This window comes from Xyrauchen texanus, chromosome 32, assembly GCF_025860055.1.
Source record: "Xyrauchen texanus isolate HMW12.3.18 chromosome 32, RBS_HiC_50CHRs, whole genome shotgun sequence".
NCBI classification, from domain to species: Eukaryota; Metazoa; Chordata; class Actinopteri; order Cypriniformes; family Catostomidae; genus Xyrauchen; species Xyrauchen texanus.
Window position 1 is genome coordinate 16,906,790 of NC_068307.1, and position 25,358 is coordinate 16,932,147.

The window sequence follows — 25,358 nt, forward strand, 5'->3', positions numbered from 1 at the left end:
AAAATATCACGTTATACAGTATTACACAATTATTATTATCATTTACAATGACCCTTAAAGGAGTGAAAACAGAATTTTTTTTTTTTTTGGTTGAACAAATGCATTATTATAATTGAAATTTGAAAATTGAAGTATATGTAAAAAAAAAAAAGTCTCCCTTTTGAAAATAAAGCTAACAGAATTATAATAATAAATTGAATTATAAACATGATAAAAAAATTAGAATGCAACTATAACATTTTATATAACTAAAGCATGTTCGTTTACATGTTAGCATGTTAACTTTACTAAATGAAAAATAACATTAGCTGTGTGAGCTTTAAAGTAATGTCCTATGAATATTTATCATTTACTCACATTCATGCCATCCTGGATGTGTATGACTCTCTTTTTACTGCAGAACGTAAATTAAGATTTTTAGAAGAATATCTCCACTCTTTTGGTCCATATAATGAAAGTGAATCGGTGCTAAAATATTGAAGCTCCACAAATCACATAAATCAGCATAAAAGTAGCCTAATCCTCCAGTGGTTTAATCCATGACCTCAGAAGCGATATGATAGATGTGGTGAGAAACAGATCAATATTTAATTCCTTTTTTACTAATTCTCCTCCCTGCTCAGTCAATCTCCTTAAAATTCACTTTCTACTTGTGTTTTTAGTGATTCACATTTTTCATGCATATCGCCAACTACTAGCAAAGAGAAGAATTTCTAGCAAAAATGGACTTTAATATTGATCTCTTTCTCATGAAGTCTGCTTTTAGTGGTCAGTGGTGGCTCAGCGGTTAAGGCTCTGGGTTACTGACCGAAAGGTCAGGGGTTCAAGCCCCAGCACTGTCAAGATACCACTGTTGGGCCCTTGAGCAAGGCCCTTGACCCTATCTGCTTCAGGGGTGCTGTTTCATGGTTGACCCTGCGCTCTGACCACAGCTTAGTTGGGATAAGTGAAAACAACTGCATTTCATTGGCTCTGTACCTGTACTCTGCACAATGACAATAAAGTTGAATCTTAATCTTATGTGCTTTTTGGAGTGTCAAAATTTGGGCACCCCTTCACTTACATTGAATGGAGCTACAGTGCTGAAATATTCTTCTAAAAATCTTAATTTGTGTTCTGAAGAAAGAAAATCATAGACAGATGGCAAGAGAGTGAGTAAATGACAAGAGAATTTAAATTTTTGTGTGAATTATTTCTTTAAGTAGCACATGGGGGGCCACATTGTCCTCCTTTGAGATACAATGTTCCACAATGATTTAGTTCTTGTATCTTTTAAGCCCAGAAATAGTTGTGTTCCCATTCTAATCTCATGCATAATGCATGCTTTTCTGAAGTTTGTGACTGGTAGAATGTTCTGCTGAAGTATTGCTCTGCAAATGTTGATACTTTTCTATCTTTATAAAGGCTTAGAATAATTACAAGTTATTTTAACATCTCTACTTTCCTGGTAATTTATTATACCAATTAACACACACATCAGGGGTCAGTATTATTAAAAAAGAACAGAAAAAAGAAGAAAAAAAATATCATTATTAAAAATGTTACTGTTTTATTCTATTACATTTAATACGTTTAAAGCCACTCAAGTTATTCAGCCAAAAGTAGTGAGTGGTTTTCTCGTTTCCTTGTTATTTGATTAATAACCTTTATATGACATATCCTACTAGACAGTGCTCAATTCGGTTACATATAAACTTAAAGCCCAACATTTTGATGCAAATACGCTTTTTGTCCCACTGTTTAAATTCACGTTAGACATTAATGACTGCGTTTACATTAAATCCTCACCAAGATGGGCATTGACAGAATTATAAAGTGTATTTAATCATTTAGCGCTCAAACATTAGCCTCCTGTCAATCAAACAGCGTGCAGCTACAGACGTTAGGAAATAAAGTTAATCTTTTATATTTCATCTAGATCAACCAACCAGTGGTGCTCTTGCTATCACGATTGATGTAATGAACACCCCTGTTCTAGATGTAAAACATAGGCTAAATATAGAAAACTACTCAAAATTTGATTGAGGACGTCTCTCTTTTTTGATAAACATCTAGATAATTTCATTGCCCAGCCCTATTGATAACATTGTATTAATCTCTCATAGCAGCCCAATAATCCCAGTTATAGATAGCTAAATTGCAGGCTATGTTATAAACACACAGAATCTAGTAAGCAAAAATATGAAATTTACCTTGATATGTTTCTTCAAATTAGAGGCAGTATTAATGCTGATATCTGGCTTGAGCAAGTTAAACTCAAATGACACGATCATGCAATTGGCCTTTTTTCACTGCGAAAATCCCTTTCAGGTGCTGCCGTGATGTTCAGTTGGCTTCAGAGCTGCAGCTGCCCTTCAAATTTTTAACATGTGATTTGATTTGACGGGAGTCACGAAACTCTCCCTAGCCAATCATGTTGATAGATAAAAATAAACTCAGGACCGGGAAGAAGCGAACACAGACGGTGGGAAAATAGCACAGTAAAAGTACAGTTACAGCACTTAAAATGTACCCAAGTAAATGTATAAAAAAAATTAACTACTTAAAAAAAAGTATAATTCTTGGGAAAAAAGTAGTTACAGTACCGTGAGTATTTGTAATTCGTTACTTTACACCCCCTGCACATAGCACAGTGTTGCTCTATTCCTCAGTGCTGTTTGGCATGTCAGGGCTGCCTACTGTTTGAGAGGTTCGACTTGACGTCCTCTGTAACACTTTAAACAATAAAAGTCTCACAAGAATTTAAATTGGTACATCAGTTTTGAGGTCTGTGCTCTGCAATATCGAGGGAAGCCCGGTTGTTGCACGCGCCTCGGAGAGAAGAGCAGATTATGATCGCGAGCTGGTTCCGTTTAGGGCTGGGTATCGAGTTCGATACATTTTAGGCACCGACCGAATTGCCTCTAAACAATCGAGTATCGAAAAATGTCTTGTCGTTCGGTACCAAATTTCAATACCTAAGGGTTTAATCTCGTCAATGTCAGTGATAAGCATGTAGCATGTAGCATGCTAGAAGTGCCCAAACCTAAAAGTGCTGGTGATTGGCTGTGTTTAGGCATCAAGGAAAAACACTAGTATCAGAAAGTAGTTTGAGTTCCAGGTAATCAGTAACATTGCTTACACTGTTCTACATTACAGATAAATACTAAACCGTAATAATGAGCCTTTAAAATATAATTATTACAAGCACACAGGCATGTGCACACATAGACATCAAAGGGGGCTTGAGCACCTGCCCTTTTACTACCTCGAGAGAAAGTGCCCTTTTTTCTGGGGTGTTTTTTTTGTATTTTTTTTGTTTTTTTAAATAAATTGATATATATATTCCTGTTTGCGCACAGCTTCCCTGTCAAACAAATATATTTATTAAATAAAAAATCAAAACATCAGGTCGGTAGATGAGATTTTGTCGATGCCCTCCCTCCGCGTCGTGTACAGTGCCTCGACTTTACAGCTAATTAGCCAAAAGCAAATATAGTTAACTTGTGTCTTGTTAACATTCATAATGTAGTAGGTTAGCTAAAGTCTAGCTAAGGCAATATATCATGGCCATACAGGCCAATATACTGTACTTATTGGAGACATTACAGGTGAATACAGTCAAATTTGTGTTTAATAACGTCATCACAATCGCCACATTGATATGCAAATTAGGTGTTAACTAATTAAAATTAGATAATTTGCTTTATTTGTCAAGACACTGCAGGTGAATAGGATACAAGTCTCGAAATTGCAACCATTTTGGTCGCATATGCTCCCGAAATGTCATCTGGGCATCCTCAAAATATATTTGGGAGCATCTGTGCGAAAGCAAATAATTGTTGGGACACAACCGGTTTTCATTTCTCTACAAAATATTCGCTAATTACTGCACTATGTGCCTGCTGTGAGCTGATACAGTGACCAGTCATCCGCTACATTCAACATTACATAACCAATTTAACTTTACATTCTTGATCTTTACGTTCTTAAATCTAATGCAGATTTTGGATTGGTTAATATTAGCTGTCAATCACTCCTTTTCACCGTGCTCCATGTCACGTGACAGGGAGCTAACTAGCATGCAAAATGTTAAGAGCTGATGAAGAGAGAAGATGAATAGAACACTGAGAGATTTCTATTGTAAGCCGCCTAAAGTTACAGCTAATGTAACTCCTGAAGTTGGTGATGGCGATCATGTGGTGAATCTGGATCCACCAGCAGAAAAGAATGCTTACAGTTTTCGGAGTGAGTGTCTGAGTGTCTCCGCTATAAAAAAGGCTCACTGTAAAGTCTGTGTGACAGAGGTTGCAGGTAACACTGCCTTCGCCACTGAATCCACACATTTTAAGTGCAAGAGCTTAATTAAACACGGGGAGAGTGCCAAGCACAAGAAATGCCAAAATCGGTGTGTGCCAAAGAATTCAGGATCAGGTTCGATTGTTGAAGCTTTTAATCACCAAGATGCTGCCGGACATTCCGCGCAATTGGCAGAGCTGAACGTGAAATTTAACACCGCCATAGAAGAGCTCACCTTTACTAAATTTAAACCCATGTTGCAGCTCATGAAAATGAACAGTGTTGAAATCTACATGACGTATGCAAATGACAAGTCATGTGCCAACATCATCGGCTTGATAGCATATACCATCCGCGAGAACACCGCAGATAAAGTATCGTCAGCTCAGTACATCTCAATCATCAATGATGGAGACACCGAAATGCCTGTCAAGTAGTGTGTGATGGTGTATGTCCGCATCCTGCTTGATGGACAGCCCACAAACATCCTTGTCGGACATGTTGAGGTGGAACACACCAATGCTGATGGTGAGGACTTTTAAAAAAAAAAAAATACATAGCCTATTTAGTTTTATATAGTAACACGTTGATTTACCTGCAGTAATCAATGGCAATATATTAGCCTACTATATTAAGGTCACTTGTAATATCACAATTAGTCAGTGTCTTACTGAACTTGTATGTTGGTTTTTCTACTCTAATTGGATTTATTTGGTAAATGTAATTGTTAAATTATTAATGATATTAGCCTTGTTTAAACAGCATTTAACCAGTGGGAATTATTTTAGGAATCTATGCAGCCACCAAGTCAAACGAAATCTGTTAATATATATTGCGTGAGTGTGAGGGAATTCAAATAAATTGGTAAGGAAGTCAGAGTTGTGTTAATATTTTTAATGTTTTGTTTAAAAAAAATTTTTTTACTAAATAATTATGCAAAGTGCCCTTTTTTTCCACTTGAGCCCCTGCCCCCAAAAATGTCTGTGCACGTCCCTGCAAGCACATGCACGAAGCGAGCCTCTGCAGTAATGATTCTGAACGTGTCGGAAAAAACAGCAATAGACTATCTGAACATTTCATTAATTTATAGAGAGTAATGCACATTCGGGTTGAGCAAACAGATGATGATCTCTGGATCGACGATGGTCAGAGTGATCACCAACAGCTGATGCCTTTGAACATGTCATGACGATATTTGACTCGTTTTCCCATTAATCTATTAAATTATTGTTTTTAGACTATTATTATTATCAAATTAATATAACTAATAATATGCCCATAGACACAAAGACACACGTTTGAAGAAACACTCTATTATATTATTAAGTACAGATGACAGAAAAGATTCTAAGCACATGTATGATGCGCTGATACAGAGGCGTGCAGTCTTGTGGAATACGGCCATCTAAAGATCTCACTGTTTTTTCTGCCTTCCGATTTTTATTTTTTATGAGTGCTGCAAATGACCTCAGACATCTCAGTTCAGGAGGTGCTTTGAGTTCAGTTCATTTTATTTCCACAAAGCGGTTTATTGTGAACGCAACTCACATAATTTCCGATGCGCGTGTGTGTGGTGCAAGTTGACGAGTCTGACAGGCAATCGAGGAGGAAAGGAGACACACGTGCAGGTGAGATTCTCCGTCCGGTTGCATTTTTTTTTATCAATACCATAGATAAGCAAATGTACATGGTATGAAAACCGTCAATTTTTATATCATGGTATACCGTGAAACCGTTATACCGCAGCAAACCTAGTCTCCATACAGGATGTCGAGGAAGTGAAATAGCAAACAGGGTAATTAATATTGCTTTTTCAATTTGACAGGGTCATAACTCGTAAGACATAGGAAATGCAATTGCAAATAGACTTTGCTATTCCAATTGAAATTTGGCAGACATTGTACGTTAATGTAAATGAAAATGCAAACGGTTATTTGCAATTGCATTTGGATTATGTTACAATTTATGCGTCCACAAATGGAAAATCCTAGGAAAAATAGTCCTGAATATCCTGCGTCCGCATGCTTGTTAATGGATGTGATTGGAGCGCATAGTCTAGCGTGACCTCACCTTAAGCCTGTTTGTTTTAATTATTTTAGTAATGTTATTTTTTTTTCTGTCTATATGTTCAGTTAGTGTGTCAGAGCACGCAAATAATTTTTTGAAAAAAAAAAAACAATTATCATTTGAAACAACTGCATAAATTATCATTGTGTTGCTTGATGGTTGTTTTAAGCATTTATTTTAACAATTTGTTGCGTGTTAAGTTGAGTGCAAGTCTATAGTGTAAACTGAAACTACCTTTTAATGTTTTAAATTTAAAAGAGCATTCTGGACGGGACGGGGCAGCGAAACTATGCATTCAATATGAGATGGAGATGACAAGTAAAAGGAAACCAATCAGCCTGCTGGACGCCCTGGATGACAGCACCAATAAAGAGATGGAAGACGCTCTGGTTGGGGAAGAAAGGGTAACATTTCTGTTAGAATTACAATGCTTCTGTAAAGATAGAATGTTTGTACTTGCTCATGCAAAATTTTACATTTTCATAATTTACTCATACTTATGTCATTTTGACCTCATATTTTCTTTTCTCTGTGAAACACAAAATATTATGTTAGGTAGAACAAAACTGGATGGTGATAAATACTGCCAAGCTCGAATAATTGCAAAAAAGCACCATAAATATATCTTAAGTAATTAAGCTATATTCCAAATCTTCTGAAACCTTATGATAACTTAATCTTAATTTTAATAGAGTGCCAAAGTTATGACGTCACTTTGTAGGACAATTCTGAAGTTAGCGGCGCATGGGTTCCCTCGATCGAAAAGCTATGCATTTTCCCCATAGACTTTTGGAAAATCGCAAAAAATAAGATCTGTGTTCAACAAAGAGTTGTGACCCTTACACGTTTTGTCTATCAAGATAATATTTACAAGTTAATCCAAAATGTATACATTTTGAAGCCTAAATAAAGCCGTCAGATATAAAATGCTAACGGTAGGCTATAAACGGACTACAGCACACCATGGTCGCGGATCAACGTCATCATCAAGCTTCCTCAAACTTTATTTAAAAAACACGCTCGCTCATTATGATCTGCACTGTGTATGAACACTTATCCACTTTTTCATGAGAAATATTGCCCATTAGTTTTTTCCAAAAATGTTAGAAACTAATTTTGTTTATGCGTGTCTCTGAGATTTTTTTTAAATCTTTTGTTAATGTTTTATTTATTTGTTTATTATTTTGTTAGTTTATATAAACCTTAATATTATTTTCTTTGTGATTAAGATTATTATGCCTGATCATTGTGCCCCAAATAAACTTTAAAGATTATCTTTCACAGTATTATGTTTGATTGTATGTTTGCATACCATTTGCTAATTCGCCAGAAAAAAAACCCGCGATTTTACCATCTCATAAGCACTAACGTTAGCTATGGCCGTATCAATTTCCAATCTTATGTCCTTTTTCTTAGACGATAGAAAAACCATAGATCGAGGAGAGAACCACTATAAATCTGGACATGTAGAACAGTTCAGATTAGATGCTGGTTTACTTGCCGGTATTGTAAGGGCCAGCATGAGGGACAAGGTTTATCGAGTCTCGGTAAGTAAAACTAGGGAGAGATGAAAAGGTAAACTTCTAAGAACGTGAGGCTGAAACGCGGGCTAGTGAGAGATTTCCTATTTGTCATGATGACGTCTAAAGTCCCCGCCAAAGGATGTAGTCCCTTTTAGCAACTTGTTAGCAATCACCGTTTTTAAGACACAATAAAGTTTAAAAAACCACAAGCAGGGTATAACTGGTGTGTTTTATTTCATAGATCAAAACGTGAAAATATTTAGAGGCTTTGTTAACCACAGACCTTATTTCAGGCGATTTAGCAAAAACCCATTCAAAAAACCCATAGACTTTAGGGCGAGGGAACCGGAAGTGCTAAAATGCTAACTCACTTCCGCGTTTTGGCCTACAAAGTGACGTCATAACTTCAGCACTCTATTTAAGTTCACTGATAATATTCCTCTCCATTGGAGCTGTCCAATCCCATTCATGATGTTTTCAATAAAAGAATCGCCTTCAGTTGCGATGCTCCAAGATTGACGTCAATAACAGCAAGCTGCGTAGATTCTCACAAGCAACCACAAATTATTTTTCAGAGCTATGGCAGAAGATTGTCAATAAACTGTTCCTCACACAAAGTTATGTTTTGACATGGACAACTTTTGTGTGTGTGTGTGTGTGTGTGTGTGTGTGTGTGTGTGTGTGTGTGTGTGTGTTCAGACATTCTGCCTAAGATCTTTTATTGTACAGAAGAAATAAAATAATACAATATTAGAATGATATGAGGCTGAATGATGACAAAATGTAAATTTTTGATCAATCATTATATTAATTATCATTCATTATATTGTATGTGCGTATGTATGTGTGTGTGTGTGTATGTATGCATGTATGTATGTGTATGTATATATGTGTATTGTGCAGCAATGACAGCTTTGCAGATTTTTGGTATTCTAGCTGTTAGTTTGTCCAGGTGCTCAGGTGACATTTCTCCCCACGCTTCCTGTAGCACTTGCCATTGATGTGGATATCTTGTCAGACACTTCTCATGCACCTTACAGTTTAGCTGATCGCACAAAAGCTCAATGGGGTTAAGATCCATAACACACTTTTCCAATTATCTGTTGTCCAATGTCTGTGTTTCTTTGCCCACTCTAACCTTCCCATAAGGCCTACTCCCCTGAGTCTTCTCTTTACAGTTGTACACGAAACTGGTGTTGAGTGGGTAGAATTCAATGAAGTTGTCAGCTGAGGACATGTGAGGCATCTATTTCTTAAACTAGAGACTCTGATGTACTTATCCTCTTGTTTAGTTGTACATCTGGGCCTTCCACATCTCTTTCTGTCCTTGTTAGAGCCTGTTGTGCTTTGTCTTTGAAGACTGTAGTGTATACCTTTGTATGAAATCTTCAGTTGTTTTGGCATTTTCAAGTATTGTATTGCCTTCATTCCACAAAACAATGATTGACCAGTTTCTATAGAAAGCGGTTTCTTTTTTGCCATTTTTTATGTATTATTGACCTTAAGACATGCCAGTCTATTGCATATTGTGGCAACTCAATAAAAAAAACAAAGACAGTGTTAAGCTTTATTTAATAATCCAAATAGCTTACAGCAATGTTTGATATAATGGCCAATGATTGTCTTGATAAAATTACAAATTTAGCATGATTGCTGAAGGATAAGGTGCTGGAGTGATGGCTGCTGGAAATGGGGCTTGTCTAGACTTGATAAAAATGACTTTTTTCAAATAGTGATGGTGCTGTTTTTTACATCAGTAATGCCCTGATTATACATTGAGATCAGTTGAATGCCACTTTGGTGAATTAAAATACCAATTTCTATCCAAAGCAGCAAAATCTGTACATTATTCCAAACTTTTGGCCACGTGTGTGTGTATGTGTGTGTGTGTGTGTGTGTGTGTGTGTGTGTGTGTATATATATATATATATGTGTGTGTGTATATATAACTCATACGTATATACATATACATGCATACATAAAGTTGAAGCCAGAAGTTTACATACACTTAGGTTGAAGTCATTAAAACACATTTTTTAACCACTCCATAGATTTCATATTAGCAAACTATAGTTTTTGGCATTTAGGACATATACTTTGTGCAAGACACAAGTAATTTTTCCAACAATTGTTTACAGACAGATTGTTTCACTTTTAATTGACTATCACAATTCCAGTGGGTCAGAAGTTTACATACACTAAGTTAACTGTCCCTTTAAGCAGCTTGGAAAATTACAGTAAATTATGTCAAGTCTTTAGGCAATTATTAGTTGTTTTTTTTATTAGCTTCTGATAGGTTAATTTGAGTCAATTGGAGGTGTACCTGTGGATGCATTTTAAGGCCTACCTTCAAAACGCAGTGCCTCTTTGCTTTAAATCATGGTAAATTCAAAAGAAGTCAGCCAAGACCTCAGAAAAAAAATGTGGACCTCCACAAGTCTGGTTCATCCTTGGGAGCAATTTCTAAATGTCTGAAGGTACCACGTTCATCTGTACAAACAATAATACACAAGTATAAACACCATGGGACCACGCAGTCATCATACCTCTCAGGAAGGAGACTCATTCTATCTCCTAGAGATGGATGTAGTTTGGTGCGAAAAGTACAAATCAATCCCAGAACAACAGCAAAGGAACCTATTAAAAAGCAGAACTGAAAAAATGCGTGCGAGCAAGGAGGCCTACAAACCTGACTCAGTTACACTAGTACTGTCTGGAGGAATGGCCCAACATTCCAGCAACTTATTGTGGAAGGCTACCTAAAAATGTAAGGTGTGTGTGTGTATATATATATATATATATATATATCTCAGCAAAAAAAGAAAGTTCCTCTCTCTTTCAACTGCCTTTATTTTCAGCAAACTTAACATATGTAAATATTTGGGTGACCATAAATATTCTACACAAGACATGAACTGAACAAGTTTCACAGACATGTGACTAACAGAAATGGAATAATGTTTCCTTGAACAAAGGTGGGAGGGGAGGAGGGCGTCTTGCTGCAGAAGCATTAGGTACGTACATACAACTGTATTTAATGAAAAACACTGGTACCACCGGTATTATGAAGCTTGAGTCCATGGTATTAATATGGCACAGGTATAGGCTACTGTGCAACACTAATTTAACATACAACCGTCTATTGAAGCATTTCTTTTCTCGTTTTACATTTGTATTTAAAGTAGGGCTGTCGATTTAACATGATAATTCAGTGCGATTCATTTTATTAAAAATAACGCGTTAAAAAATAAACGCAATTAATGGCACTTGCCCCGGACCATAATGAGGAAGATTCCTGAGAAATGCAAGCTTGTAGTACCACCTGTTTACTCCAGAGGGCAGTAAGTGAAACTTCAGCTGTATGGGCAACGCACAGTTTATACAGTGCATAAAACAACCATCCAGCAGACAGAACAACACAGACCTGCGTTACATTCTTGCTTTCAAAACACTTGATGGAGCGCAAATCCGAACTAAGGGATCTCAAGATGTGTTCTAAGTATTAAACTACATTTAGCTTGACACAGTGACCTAAACATTTTATTTTATGATGCAACGCACCCGAGACACTACACAAGCATCTGTCTGACGCAGGTGTACATTGACAGGTCCTTAAACAAGCCCTCAAATTCACTTGTGAAATGGATTGCTTTGAACTGTATGTCAATGATTGGCTTATGATCAATAATATGGTATTAAACAATATGTGTGTGTGTGTGTGTGTGTATATATATATATATATATATATATATATATATATATATATATATATATATAAATATTTTTTTATATTTAAAGATAACTATGTATAATTATTTCATCATTATATATTGAATTATTGTTATATGAGGGGATTTCTCGCAAATATTTGTATATACAATTAAATGCGATTAATCGGGACATCATGTAATTAATTCGATAAAACGTTTTAATCGATTGACTGCCCTAATTTAAAGATTTTATATCTTTAAAATGTTGTCATTTTTTACACATTTGTTCACAGCCAGTGAATATTTCTGTCAAAATTTCTTTAATTTCACATGTCTGGTTAAATTGAGCTTTTATTTTGGGGGAAGCATTTGTTTTGGAGTGAAGCCCTTACAGTTTCTGTTTGTGTTTGATGGTTGCTTCTCACTTATGTCAAATTCCATGACATTCCACATTTTGAGTTTTCCATATCGCAGAAATCATGGGGCCCTATCTAAAGTACTATATGTGTTTATATTGATTTATTGCGCCCGCTTGTGGATGTAGGAGACAATTTCGATTTAAAAATCTGATGTCTTAAATGTTCCCGCTACCTGAAATAATGTCTTTAAATTTTTTATTATATAATTAATCATTCGAATTTTGGTATTATTTAATTGAAAAATTGGAAATTTTGTTTCTCATTCCTGTTGACAGCCCTAATATGTATATATATGAATTGTTTATGCGAATGTGTATATTAAATTAATAATGAATTCTCAATGACTGTTTAATTCAAAAACAGGTGAGATTGACAAACTTTGAGTAATTCAAAGTTATTTTCCTACATGAATCAGTATTTTGCCAGTGTAGATTTTTGTCTGGGCATCGGACTCCACATTGCTCAGAAATTTTATTTTTTTGCAGAATAAATTGAATTTCAGAATTTAATTTTAAGAATTGCCTGGGAAATTGTGATCTGAAGGTTGAATGGTTCCTTTGATTTCTTTGTACTTGCTTCACATATATTTCATCAAGTTGTTGTGCAGGTCTGTCGCAATTTCTCATATTCCATAACATTACAATATAATAATCTTTTCATCAATTGTACTGTCTTTGACACTGCAGGCTAGTCACTTGTCCATTCTTTCTCTCTCCAGTATGACAAACGTCTGGATGATGAATCGAAGGTTGGGAAACTGAAAATTAAACTGGTTCAAGATCGGGTGAGTGATTTGTTTTGTCTTAATTTAATTTTTTAAGTGTGCAGCGTGGTGTTGGGTCCTTTTGTACCACATTTAGATCAAGACTACCTCAAGATGCAAAATTGCTGTTGATAATCTTTTGTAATGCAACCACAGGATAATTGTACAGGGACTAGATTACAGATTCAGGGCCATTTACAATATACAGTTGAAGTCAGAAGTTTACATACACCTTAGCCAAAAACATTTAAACTCAGTTTTTCTAAATTCTTGAAATTTAATCGTAGAAAACATTCCCTGTCTTAGGCCAGTTAGGATCACTACTTTATTTGAAGAATGTGAAATGTCAGAATAATAGTAGAGAGAATTATATATTTCAACTTTTATTTCTTTAATCACATTGCCAGTGGGTCAGAAGTTTACATATGTTGCTGGAGTTTTGGCCCATTCCTTCAGACAGAACTGGTGTAACTGAGTCAGGCTTGTAGGCCTCCTTGCTCGCTCATGCTTTTTCAGTTCTGCCCACAATTTTTCTATCAGATTGAAGTCAGGGCTTTGTGATGGCCACTCCAATACCTTGACTTTGTTGTCCTCAAGCCATTTTGCCACAACTTTGGAGGTAGGCTTGGGGTCATTGTCCATTTGGAACAATAAGCTTTAACTTCCTGGCTGATGTCTTGAGATGTTGCTTCAATATATTCACATAATTTTCCTTCCTCATGATGCCATCTATTTTGTGAAGTGCACCAGTCCCTCCTGCAGCAAAGCACCCCCACAACACGATGCTGCCACCCCCATGCTTCATGGTTGGGATGGTGTTCTTTGGCTTGCAATCCTCACTCTTTTCCTCCAAACATAACAATGGTCATTATTGCCCAACAGTTGAATTTCTGTTTCATCAGACCAGAGACCATTTCTCCAAAAAGTAAGACCTTCATCCCCATGTGCACTTGCAAACTGTAGTCTGGCTTTTTTATGGCAGTTTTGGAGCAGTGGCTTCTTCCTTACTGAGCAGCCTTTCAGGTTATGTTGATATAGGACTCGTTTTACTGTGGATATAGATACTTGTCTACCTGTTTCCTCCAGCATCTTCACAAGGTGATGAAGGTGATGGCTGCGTGGTCCCATGGTGTTTATACTTGCATACTATTGTTTGTACAAATGAACGTGGTACCTCCAGGCATTTGGAAATTGCTCCCAAGGATGAACCAGAATTGTGGAGGTCCACATTTTATTTTCTGAGGTCTTAGCTGACTTCTTTTGATTTTCAAATGATGTCAAGCAAAGAGGCACTGAGTTTGAAGGTAGGCCTTAAAATACATCAACAGGTACACCTCCAATTGACTCCAATTATCCTATCAGAAGCTAATTGGCTAATTGCCTGAAGGCTTGACATCATTTACTGGAATTTTCCAAGCTGCTTAAAGGCACAGTTAACTTGTTAACCAGTTAACAGTTACTAAGTGTATGTAAACTTTGACCAGTGTTATTGTTATATAGTCAATTTAAAGTGAAACAATCTGTCTTTAATCAATTTGTGGAAAAATGACTTGTGCCATGCATAAAGTAGATGTCCTAAACGACTTGCCAAAACTATACATTACTAATATGATATCTGTGAAATCAAATCAGTTTTAATGACTTCAACCTAAGTGTATGTAAACTTATGACATCAGCTGTATCCACATCTGCAATAGATCTCTGAAAATATTTAGAAACATAGATTTCAGTCAGCACAATAAAGCATAGGAGAGATAGAAAATGATATACAGTATATATAAATAGAGAAGGGCATCTGAATATACCACAAAATATGAAAGGTTTATCTCAACATACAGTATCTGTAACCCCCTAGCAGATTACCAATAAAAATGTATTTAGGCATGAAAATGATCAGGCTGCATTAAAAAAAATATTTTTAAGTATATGTATTTTATGTCTTCCGGTTGCTGTATTTTAGAAAGTGATCGCTTCCTGTACTGCAAAGACTGGCAGGGCCTTCATGATAGAGCTGAGAAGATGCCTGGGTCATGAGAACTTTAAACTCATCATGGAGGCTCTGCAGGCATACAAGGCAACAGATGACCTCAGTGACCTTCTCACTAATGTGACTGAACCCCTCATTCAACACCCCAACACTCACAATCTTCTTAGAGGTGCAAAACCTCAACATATCAATCACATAAGATACATTTCCATTCCTCTTTGTATTTTGCTAACATTTCCTACAAATATTTTCCATCTCCATTAATGATATGTTATCGTAACTGAAATCAAATACATAAGGGTTGCACTTAAGGGCACCTTCATCAAATTTCAGTTATTTAAAAAACAAAACAGAGGTGAAAAAGTAATTTTGCCTTTATAACCATGACTTTATCTTTTTCTTAAGGTCTTTACCAGTTCATCCGGCCACATCATAAGAATGAGTTTGATGAACGTTGCTTGCACTTAACAGGCGAAGGCTGTGGCTATAAATCTGAGCACTCGCTGTCCAGGAAGGAGAGAGGGGCTCTCAGGCAAAACACAGGTAGCACAAACAGAAAAGTGGTCCAATGGTCCAACAATCTGAGATCAAATTGAAAATCTGGGATGTTTTTTATTTATTTATTTTATTTAAACCTGGAAATAACCTGAATACTTGCATAATGGTTATAATGGACTCTGACTATTGCACCCTACTCTATATTCTCTTTGCATAATCACAAGTAAAATGGCTCTGTAATGATGTAATGTTTTTAACGATAGTGGAGACATCACATGCAAGTTCAGCCAGCGAGCAACTGGATTCGAGTCGACAGCTGAACCAAGGTGGTTCTCACCTTGGAACCGTGGAGCTGAATGGAGGGGTGGGTAAAATTGGAGGTATGTTGGTGTATAGCAACAAATTTAACTTAATGATTTTGTTTAAGTATTTAGTAGTACCAAAATTAAGTGCCTGCTGAAAAGGTGCTACAATCTCCTCCTCATCATTCTGTGTAGATGCAGTCAATTATAGACTTAAAACATGTTCTGATTGTTTCAGTAGCAGTTTTTTTTTATGTTTTGTGAAATTCCTTGACAGTGAATGTAAGAAGGGAAGACCAGAAGCCAAAAGCATCCATCAAAGACAGTCTGTCCTGCTCGTCTCTGCTGTCAGACATAAGACAGGCAATCGGTGCAGAGAAAACCCATCAGATGTTTCTAGCCTTGCAGGCGTACAAAGCGACAAACAATTATGAGCAGATGGTGTCAACCGTTGTGAGTTTATTGACTGAGAGAGATGAAGACATTGCTTTACTTGCACGTTAGTGTCTTTCTGTTTGATTCATAACCATTTTCTTAAGAATGTGCATCTTTTGGAAAATGATGAATGCCTGTGGTTTGGTTTAGGGTTAGCAGTGCTTATTCGACCTCAGCACAGGAAACAGTTTGGTGAGCTGTTAAAATCCTTGACTGGAAATGATTTGGTTACAAATCAAGATTCAGACATGACATCAATTCAACCAGATCAAGGTATTCTTTGAACATGTTCATATATTATTCATCGAGGATATTAGATCATTTTTATGATTGTTCTTAATTACATTATCTTTCTGTACAGCTTCTCAGATATCTGCAGGAAAGACTCAAAGCAAGATATCATCTTTCTTCTCCTGAATGTTGCGGAGTTCCATTCGTCCTGAACTGTCTGCTATAATGAGGTCTCTGAGATATTGAATCAATATCTCCACTTTTTTTTTTTTACTTGGACCATACATGAGAGATTTATGCTGCATAATGTTCAAAGAACAAATGTTGCTTTACTGACATATAATGGTCAGTTATATGTAATTTTGTATTTTTCAATAAATACTATAAAAGATACTTAATAAATAAACTGGGTCTTAAATTAATTCTTTGTGCACTTAATTTTGAAATTGTATTTTACATCATGTTTTTAAAGTATTGTTTTTAGATGAAATTTGTTTGTCATTTTAGAGAACGCACTCATACGTCTGCCATGTAGGCTTAAAGGGATGGGAATTTTCAAAAATGAAAATTCTCTCATTATTTACTCACCCTCATGCCATCTCAGATGTCTGCAGAACACAAATGTAGATTATTAGAATATTTCAGCTGTGTAGGACCATACAATGCAAATGAAGTGACCAAAACTTTTAGGCTCCAAAAAACCCTAAAGCAGCATAAAAGTTATCCATTTAACTCCAGTGGTTTAATTCATTCTAGCATGCGCATACCGTTAGATGGCGCTAGGAAATGTTATCGAACTTGAAATCATGATCACCTAGGAGACTGCTGATGTCAAGTTTTATAGTGAAAAGGAGTTACATATTGATCTGTTCTCACCCAAAACGGATTGGATCACTTCAGAAGTATTAAACTACTGGAGTCATATACAGTGGGTACGGAAAGTATTCAGACCCCCTTAAATTTTTCACTCTTTGTTATATTGCAGCATTTGCTAAAATCAATTAAGTTCATTTTTTTTCCCTCATTATTGTAAACACAGCACCCCATATTGACAGAAAAACACAGAATTGTTGACATTTTTGCACATTTATTAAAAAAGAAAAACTGAAATATCACATGGTCCTAAGTATTCAGACCCTTTGTTCAGTATTTAGTAGAAGCACTCTTTTGATCTAATACAGCCATGAGTCTTTTTGGGAAAGATGCAACAAGTTTTTCACATCTGGATTTGGGTATCCTCTGCCATTCCTCCTTGCAGAGCCTCTCCAGTTCTGTCAGGTTGGATGGTAAACGTTGGTGGACAGCCATTTTCAGGTCTCTCCAGAGATGCTCAATTGGGTTTAAGTCAGGGCTCTGGCTGGGCCATTCAAGAACAGTCACAGAGTTGTTGTGAAGCCACTCCATTATTTTAGCGGTGTGCTTAGGGTCATTGTTGGAAGGTGAACCTTCGGCCCAGTCTGATGTCCAGAGCACACTGGAGAAGGTTTTCGTCCAGGATATTCCTGTACTTGGCCGCATTCATCTTTCCCTCGATTGCAACCATTCGTCCTGTCCCTGCAGCTGAAAAACACCCCCACAGCATGATGCTGCCATCACCATGCTTCACTGTTGAGACTGTATTGGACAGGTGATGAGCAGTGCCTGGTTTTCTCCACACATACCGCTTAGAATTAAGGCCAGAAAGTTCTATCTTGGTCTCATCAGACCAGAGAATCTTATCACCATCTTGGAGTCCTTCAGGTGTTTTTTTTAGCAAACTCCATGCGGGCTTTCATGTGTCTTGCACTGAGGAGAGGCTTCCGTTGGGCCACTCTGCCATAAAGCCCCGACTGGTGGATGGCTGCAGTGATGGTTGACTTACTACAACTTTCTCCCATCTCCCAACTGCATCTCTGGAGCTCAGCCACAGTGATCTTTGGGTTCTTCTTTACCTCTCTCACCAAGGCTCTTCTTCCCCGATAGCTCAGTTTGGTCGGACGGCCAGCTCTAGGAAGGGTTCTGGTCGTCCCAAACGTCTTCCATTTAAGGATTATGGAGGCCACTGTGCTCTTATGAACCTTAAGGGCAGCAGAATTTTTTTGTAACCTTGGCCAGATCTGTGCCTTGCCACAGTTCTGTCTCTGAGCTCTTCAGGCAGTTCCTTTGACCTCATGATTCTCATTTGCTCTGACATGCACTGTGAGCTGTAAGGTCTTATATAGACAGGTGTGTGGCTTTCCTAATCAAGTCCAATCAGTATAATCAAACACAGCTGGACTCAATTGAAGGTGTAGAACCATCTCAAGGATGATCAGAAGAAATGGACAGCACCTGAGTTAAATATATGAGTGTCACAGCAAAGGGTCTGAATACTTAGGACCATGTGATATTTCAGTTTTTCTTTTTTAATAAATGTGCAAAAATGTCAACAATTCTGTGTTTTTCTGTCAATATGGGGTGCTGTGTGTACAATAATGAGGAAAAAAAATTGAACTTAAATGATTTTAGCAAATGGCTGCAATATAACAAAGAGTGAAACATTTAAGGGGGTCTGAATACTTTCCACTGTAGATAAATGTTTTTTTTTTTTTTTTTGGAGCTTCATTGTTTTGGTCACCATTCACTTGCATTGTATGAACCTACAGAGTTGAGATGTTCTTCTAATAATATTTGTTTGTGTAAGTCATGCAACATTTTTTTTTCCTAGTAGCACCATACTCTACTATGGTAACTTTCAAATTTTTATTTTCAGTTTTAGTGTAAGCATTTAATAGATAGTTTTGAGGCAGTTTGATATTTGTTGCGGTCAAGTTTTTACATTTGACTGGAAAAAGCTTACCCTGCCCCATATCGCTGCCTAAACTTTACCCTGTTTACTTTAAAGGTAAATTGCACCACTAGCAGCACTGAAATAAATTGTAAAAATTAAGGACTGTTTTTGGACAATCACGTAGTCCTGCACCAAACACTCACTCCACCTGCTTTGGTTAAGCCAATGGTTTTATTTTTCACCCAGTCTGGCTGATCCATTTCGTACCTAGGGGTACAGAAATGAGACATGAAAAGAGACTAATATGGTAATGATGTGTGATTGTCAGGTACTCTCATGGCGAGGTAGTGTGTGTATCAGAACTAAGGGACTTTGTGGAGGCAAATATTAGTAACATGGAGACTGGCTCCACATGTTTGGCCAAGCATGAAGATGGCATCTGGTACCCGGTCAGAATATCAGGTTCAACAAGTTATTTCACCACCAACATCAATAAAGACTGTTGATGTCAAGATTTATAGTGGAAAAGGAGTAATATTTTGATCTCTCACCCAAAACCGATTGGATCGCTTCAGAAGGATTAAACCACTGGGGCCATATAGATTATTATTATTTTTATTTTTTTTGGAGCTTCACATTTTTGGTCACCATTCTCTTGGATAGTATGAGAGCTGAGATATTCTTCTAAGATGGTATGTGGGTGAATAAATGATGAGAGAATTTACATTTTGGGTGAAACTTTTTTTATTATTATTATTTTTTAAAGATTTTTGTTTAAATGTTTATACTCGCACATTTTTACTTTAAAAAAAAAAACGGGGGGGGGAATTAATGATAAAAATAACTATTTATTGCTCAAATTACCACACCAAAAAATCAAAACATGGGGTTAAAAAAAAAAGAAATACTTGGCAATTAAGCTGGGATTTATCTATAATGGATTATGAACCGGGAGGAAATCTGGTAGGAAGTAGTGATCGATGACGACAGTGAGGTCAAAGTTGAATGGCTCCCAATGAGAAGCACTGAAAGAACCAGACTGTCTTTAGCCAAAGAAAAGAAAACAATGCCACGAATTTGACCCACGGAAGATTTAAAATGTAAGACCATAATTATAAACTATATTTAAAGCGTGGTTACATTATGTATTTGAATAAAGGTTACTAGAAAATAGCTAGAGCGCTTGTTAATCGTTGGACTTGCTTATAACGTTAGCCACAAAGCTAACCGGCATCATTACATATTATCCACATAACCTACTTAAATGTCACACAGAGTCACCAGACACTGCCAGATACATGACAACTTAATGAAAATGCTGTAATAATGCTGAGACTCCTGATAGCTTATCTGCAAAGCTAGGTTTTCTAGCAGAGTGCATTTAGACAAAAGTGTTTTAAAAGAATGATATTTGGTTTTGAATTGATCATAAACGATGCTGTGTTTAGCTTACGGTCTGTACAAGGCGCTTCCTTTGCATGGTACTGCTGCTGATTACATCACTTTAAAGTTGATCTGTTCCTGTAGTTCTACCACAGTGAGCTCCTGTCATGTAGACCGGACCTGATTGTCACTATGGATGAAAGCAGCCTGGAAGAAGCCATCAAGACCTACAACGCTCAGCTTCAGCAGGTGGATCTGGCGTTAGCTGCTGGTCTGGGTTCTGCTGAGCAAGCTGACCTGCTGAAGCTCAAGGAAGATCTGCACCAACTCATTGAATTAACAGAGTCCAGTCTAGTGTCTGTGAAAAAAAGCCAGCTGCTGGCTTCCTTAGAGGAACCCTCAAGGAACCAAAATGTAATGTCAGTTACTGAAGAAACGATTCAAGAAAACAGTTTGGAGAATGAATTTGCAGCTTTCTATGCTGAACTGTCAGACAACACTGCTGAGGTCAGACAAAATGCTAAACCTGATGATGAAGATGAGGAACAAGAAGAGAACCAGTCTGAACCAGATGAAGAGGAGGATTTAAGCGGAACAAAAGTGTGTGCACCCTACCGTACCTCTTGGGGAACCCTAGAGTACCACAATGCCATGGTGGTTTGCCCTGAGGAGCCAGAAGGGGAAGAGGCCCTAGTCCGGGTGCTTTACCTCCATCCCACAAACAAATCCATGAAACCCTGTGGATTCTACCTTGAGGGCAAGTGCCGTTTCATGGACAACTGCAGGTACAGAAACAAATGCCAAATTAGCAGCATAAGTTTTAAACTTAAAAATGACATTTATTCATTTGGCTGACACTTTTATCCAAAGGGACTTGCAGTGCATTCAAGCTATACAGTGACATTGCTGTAGTAGCACCATGCTCTACAAGTTGAGCTAAACCTTCAAACTTTTACTTTCAGTTTTAGTGTAAGCATTAATAGGTAGTTTTGTGGCAGTTTGATAATAGCTGTCAAAGTTTTAACGTTTGTCTGGAAATGAAGCATGTCGAAGCAGACAATTCTATTCATATTATCCATATCGCTGCCTAAACTTTACCCTGTTTACTTTAAAGGTCAACTGCACCTCTAGCAGCACCGAACTAAATTGCAAAAATTAAGGAATGTTTTTGGACAATCAGGTAGTCCTGCACCAAAAACTCACTCCATTGGCATTGGTTAAGCCAGTGGTTTTATTTTTCACCCAGTCTGGCTGATCCATTTCGTACCTAGGTGTGCAGAAATTACATATGAAAAGATACTAAAATGGTAATGATGTGTGTGTGTGTGTGTGTGTGCTTGTCAGGTACTCTCATGGTGAGGTAGTGTGTGTATCAGAACTAAGGGACTTTGTGGAGGCAGATATTAGTAACATGGAGTCCGGCTCCACATGTTTGGCCAAGCATGAAGATGGCATCTGGTACCCGGCCAGAATATCAGGTGCAACACAAGTTATTTCACCAACATCAATAAAGAACCCCCAAAAAAAACACAGATTGCTACATGATATCATTTTGTTACCCTCCCCATCAAGTATCTACAATACATAGAAAGATACTTTATGGATGCCCAATGTCAAATTAAAAGGAAAACAGCAGCAGTATCAAACATAGACTGAACAAAAATACAACAGTACATGCACACAGGCAAGTAAAGCAGCTGACAGCACAAGAGTGTACAATCAGACATCCTGCTTCCTTTTTCTCCAGAGATTGAAGGTGGTTTTTACACAGTGAAATTTGACTCGCTGCTGCTGAAGGAGGCTGTGCTGGAAGCTGATGGGATCATCCCTCCTCTACGTCAGGAAGTGTATTCCTCCTCCTCCTCCTCAGACTCTGAGGATGATCCTGACCAGCTTTATGGTGGCTATACTAGGCTTAATTTCATTATACGAAGTACAATTCTTTTTATTTATTTTTTTACCTAGACAATTTTTTTTTTTGCGATTTACCCATCTGTGATAACTATAATAACAAGAACGTCTGTCTGTAAGTGTTAACTGTGAGCAATCAAGCGATATGGATGTTTACAGAAAGTTTTTAAATATTTGTACAAAATTATTAACATGTATTAAGATGTCTACCTGCAGTATAACAATTATAAGATGCATTTTTGTGTAAGTCAAATTAATTTTATATGTGTTTACAGTTTTTACTTCATCTAGAGAGGAGGATATGACCAAGGTAAACAGTGAAGAGTTTTGTGGTTGGGAGGCTCACACACGTGGCATTGGCTCAAAGCTCTTGCTGAAAATGGGTTATGAACTTGGGAAAGGTAGGTGGCACTGTTATACATAAGAGTGAAAAAATAATCAGAACAGATCTTATGAATACACTAAATGGCCAAAAGTATGTGGACACCACCTACGAATTAATGGATTTGACTGTTCCAGCTTCTCCATACAGTAACATTCAACTTTGTTGCAGCAATTTGGTGAGCGCCCCAGTGCACAAAGTGAGGGCCATTAAGAAATGTCCTCACAGAACTTACTGGAATAGCCACACCTGTCAAACTTCTCACGTGCCCACAAAATTAAGTGAGTCAACCAAATGATTAGTTGATAGTAAATAGGGTTAGAAATATCCATGATCAACGTTCAAGATAATCAATGAATAGAATACAACAAGCATATTGTTTCACTCCCAGACTAAAATCTGTTTTATTTGTAGCCTCGTGTGGCCCTACATACAGATGCGTAGACATTGTATTTTGGCCTTGCTATACTCAATGCATAATTTAAATGTATTTAAACTGACTGATCTCAGTTCAGAAGACTCTGGGCTGTCATTAAAGGGTTAAACTGTCAACGCACTCAGTCATGTGACAAAACAATATGGCGCCGACCACAGCAGAGTTTATCTTTGGGAGAAATGCCAACAAAACTACATTTTGGTTTGAAATCTAATTACATTTTTACATTGAAACCTATTTGAGTGAAAAGATTGGAGTTTCATCTAGTTTTATTCGATATGCTATTTAAAACATTTGAGCAGTTTATTTCAAAACGTCACGCTGCTAAACACAATGTCCATTAAAGTGTACTTGAGTGCTTTTGTTCCTTAGAAATCCTATATTTACTGTGCATTATCACATTGAAAATCAATGTGTTCATTCAAAAGCTGAAAAAATTTGCTTTCAGAGGCTTTTTGTGAAGTTCGGATGAAAATAAAACAGTTCTGAGACCAGTCCAGACAGACAGCATACTGGAGGTTAAGTTATTCACTAAATCAGTATTCTATAGCTCTCTAATAAAGTGCATTCACTCCTAAAATCCAACCAAAAGTTCAGTTTTAGGCTGCAGATGATGTTTGGTCCACTGTACTTTTGGCCATATACCGTATGCTTTGCAAAGATTTGGAGCATGTATTTCTGTGTATCATAGGCTTGGGGAAAACACTGTCTGGTCGTGTAGAGCCAGTTCAAGCAGTGGCTCTTCCTAAAGACAGCTCGTTGAACCAGTGTGCTGAGTTCACTAAGAAAAAGACTGCAGCTGCAATTGCCAAGAAAAACCCATCCTCTCATAAACCGAAGGCTAAAAAGACAAAAATCTCCACATCAACACGTCATAATGTTTTTGATTTTCTGAACTCTAAGCTTGGTGGTAATGCTCAGCCTGCATCACATTCAAGCTCATCAGTCACTGGTGCAGAGGCCTACAGGGGCGGAAAGAGCACCAAACGCTCCCTGAATGTTCGTTTCTTCCAAGCCACAGAAAAAGTAGCTCAGGTGGAGAGAGAAATCAAAAGGCTCACAGAGTCTCTCAGTAGACGAAATGGAAGGTAGACTCTTCTCACTTCCTTTACATTGCCCCTTCCTTTGTTACTCCCTCTCTCTCAATATCCTTATTATTTTATTCTCTTTCTCAGTTTAGTTTCAAGCTTCTGTTTAGTCTTGCGCTTTCTCATCCTCAGGGATGCTACAGTGGTCAGTCGAATAGAGGAGAAACTCAGTGCCTCTCGCAATTTGCTGGAGCAGTTGAAGGCTCAGGAGCTGTCCATCCAGAGAGAACAGAAAAAAGCAGACGCACATAAGAAAATGACTGAATTCTGAGAAAATATATTAAACTTCTGTCATTTTTTTACACTGTTATAATGTTACTGGGGATTTTAGTTTTGTATATTTTACCAGTAGATGACAGTTATCTATACCAGTTGTGTTAAAATTAAAACTTTTTATTATTTGTGTATATGAAGTCTGTGTGAATTTATTTATGCTCATTCCTGACAGAGAGCACCTTTGCTTGCCGTTATCACATAATTTACATTGTTTTTTCCTGGCAAAGTACAATATTTAAAAATTTATCTTGAAATGTTTATTTACGAATCAAGCATTTAAGTTCACAAGAATTGTGAGGCAATTGCAATAGAAGTGAATGGAGCCGGTTTTTGGAGGGCTTAAAATCAGAAATGTAAAGCTTAAAAAAAAAATAGCATTAAAGTTGTTTAAATTATCGTATTTACAGTAATTTTAGGGGTTCTTGGCATTACATTGTCATTTCAACAAAGTTGTAAAATGATATAGCACTTTACACAGAAAAGGTTAGTAACCATTCTTATCACACTAAAATCACCATTTGCCTCAGCCTACTTCACCGTTTGAGGTACCGTGCCGATTAAGAATACCGCCAGATCCTGTACTAAAGCACCTCCGTGAAGTTGGCTACCCATATAATTAAATCTTTACCAAAGCTATACCGTTCAAAAATGAACGTATGTGATGGTTCGGTGTTTGAGGTAATAGATGTAATTGTTTTGGCTGTGTGACATCACTTTCCACCCCTTGAGATCCAAATAATTCCAAACCAGTGTCGCTCGTTTGCGCTCGATTTTAATATTCCAAGGTCACTTTGTTGCGCTCGTATTTAGGGCATTTTAACTGACCTGCTTCAAAGTGTAAATTGTGATAATTTTCTAGATTAATATATTTTTTTAAATGTATTTTTTTATTATTATTTGCATGTATAATTTTGTATACA

At 37.0% G+C, this 25,358-nt stretch overlaps 2 protein-coding genes across 2 annotated transcripts in view; both read left to right on the top strand.

The window, feature by feature from the left end:
- Positions 1-16,611, top strand: part of LOC127626170 (regulator of telomere elongation helicase 1-like) — a 36,987-nt gene extending 20,376 nt beyond the window's left edge. The window contains 8 exon segments of the mRNA XM_052101764.1: positions 6,604-6,749; positions 12,716-12,781; positions 14,721-14,916; positions 15,153-15,290; positions 15,509-15,625; positions 15,825-16,046; positions 16,133-16,255; positions 16,344-16,611. Coding sequence (XP_051957724.1) covers positions 6,604-6,749; positions 12,716-12,781; positions 14,721-14,916; positions 15,153-15,290; positions 15,509-15,625; positions 15,825-16,046; positions 16,133-16,255; positions 16,344-16,399 — 1,064 coding nt within the window. The 3' untranslated portion in view covers positions 16,400-16,611.
- A 3,351-nt stretch (positions 16,612-19,962) lies between these two features.
- LOC127625839 (zinc finger CCCH-type with G patch domain-containing protein-like) lies at positions 19,963-24,550 on the top strand. The gene is made up of 7 exons (XM_052101248.1): positions 19,963-20,062; positions 20,490-21,130; positions 21,690-21,823; positions 22,093-22,245; positions 22,532-22,657; positions 23,766-24,162; positions 24,295-24,550. The coding sequence occupies exons 2-7, from the start codon at positions 20,538-20,540 to the stop codon at positions 24,431-24,433; spliced, it is 1,542 nt and encodes a 513-aa protein (XP_051957208.1). The 5' UTR covers positions 19,963-20,062; positions 20,490-20,537; the 3' UTR covers positions 24,434-24,550.
- The last annotated feature ends 808 nt before the right edge of the window (positions 24,551-25,358 follow it).

Excerpts from the sequence above, each read along its gene's own strand:
- LOC127625839 (XM_052101248.1), top strand. The coding sequence starts at position 20,538 with ATGGATGAAAGCAGCCTGGAAGAAGCCATCAAGACCTACAACGCTCAG. Across the intron at positions 21,824-22,092 it reads GTACCCGGCCAGAATATCAG|AGATTGAAGGTGGTTTTTAC; the intron begins GTGCAACACAAG and ends CTTTTTCTCCAG. Across the intron at positions 24,163-24,294 it reads CTCAGTAGACGAAATGGAAG|GGATGCTACAGTGGTCAGTC; the intron begins GTAGACTCTTCT and ends TCTCATCCTCAG.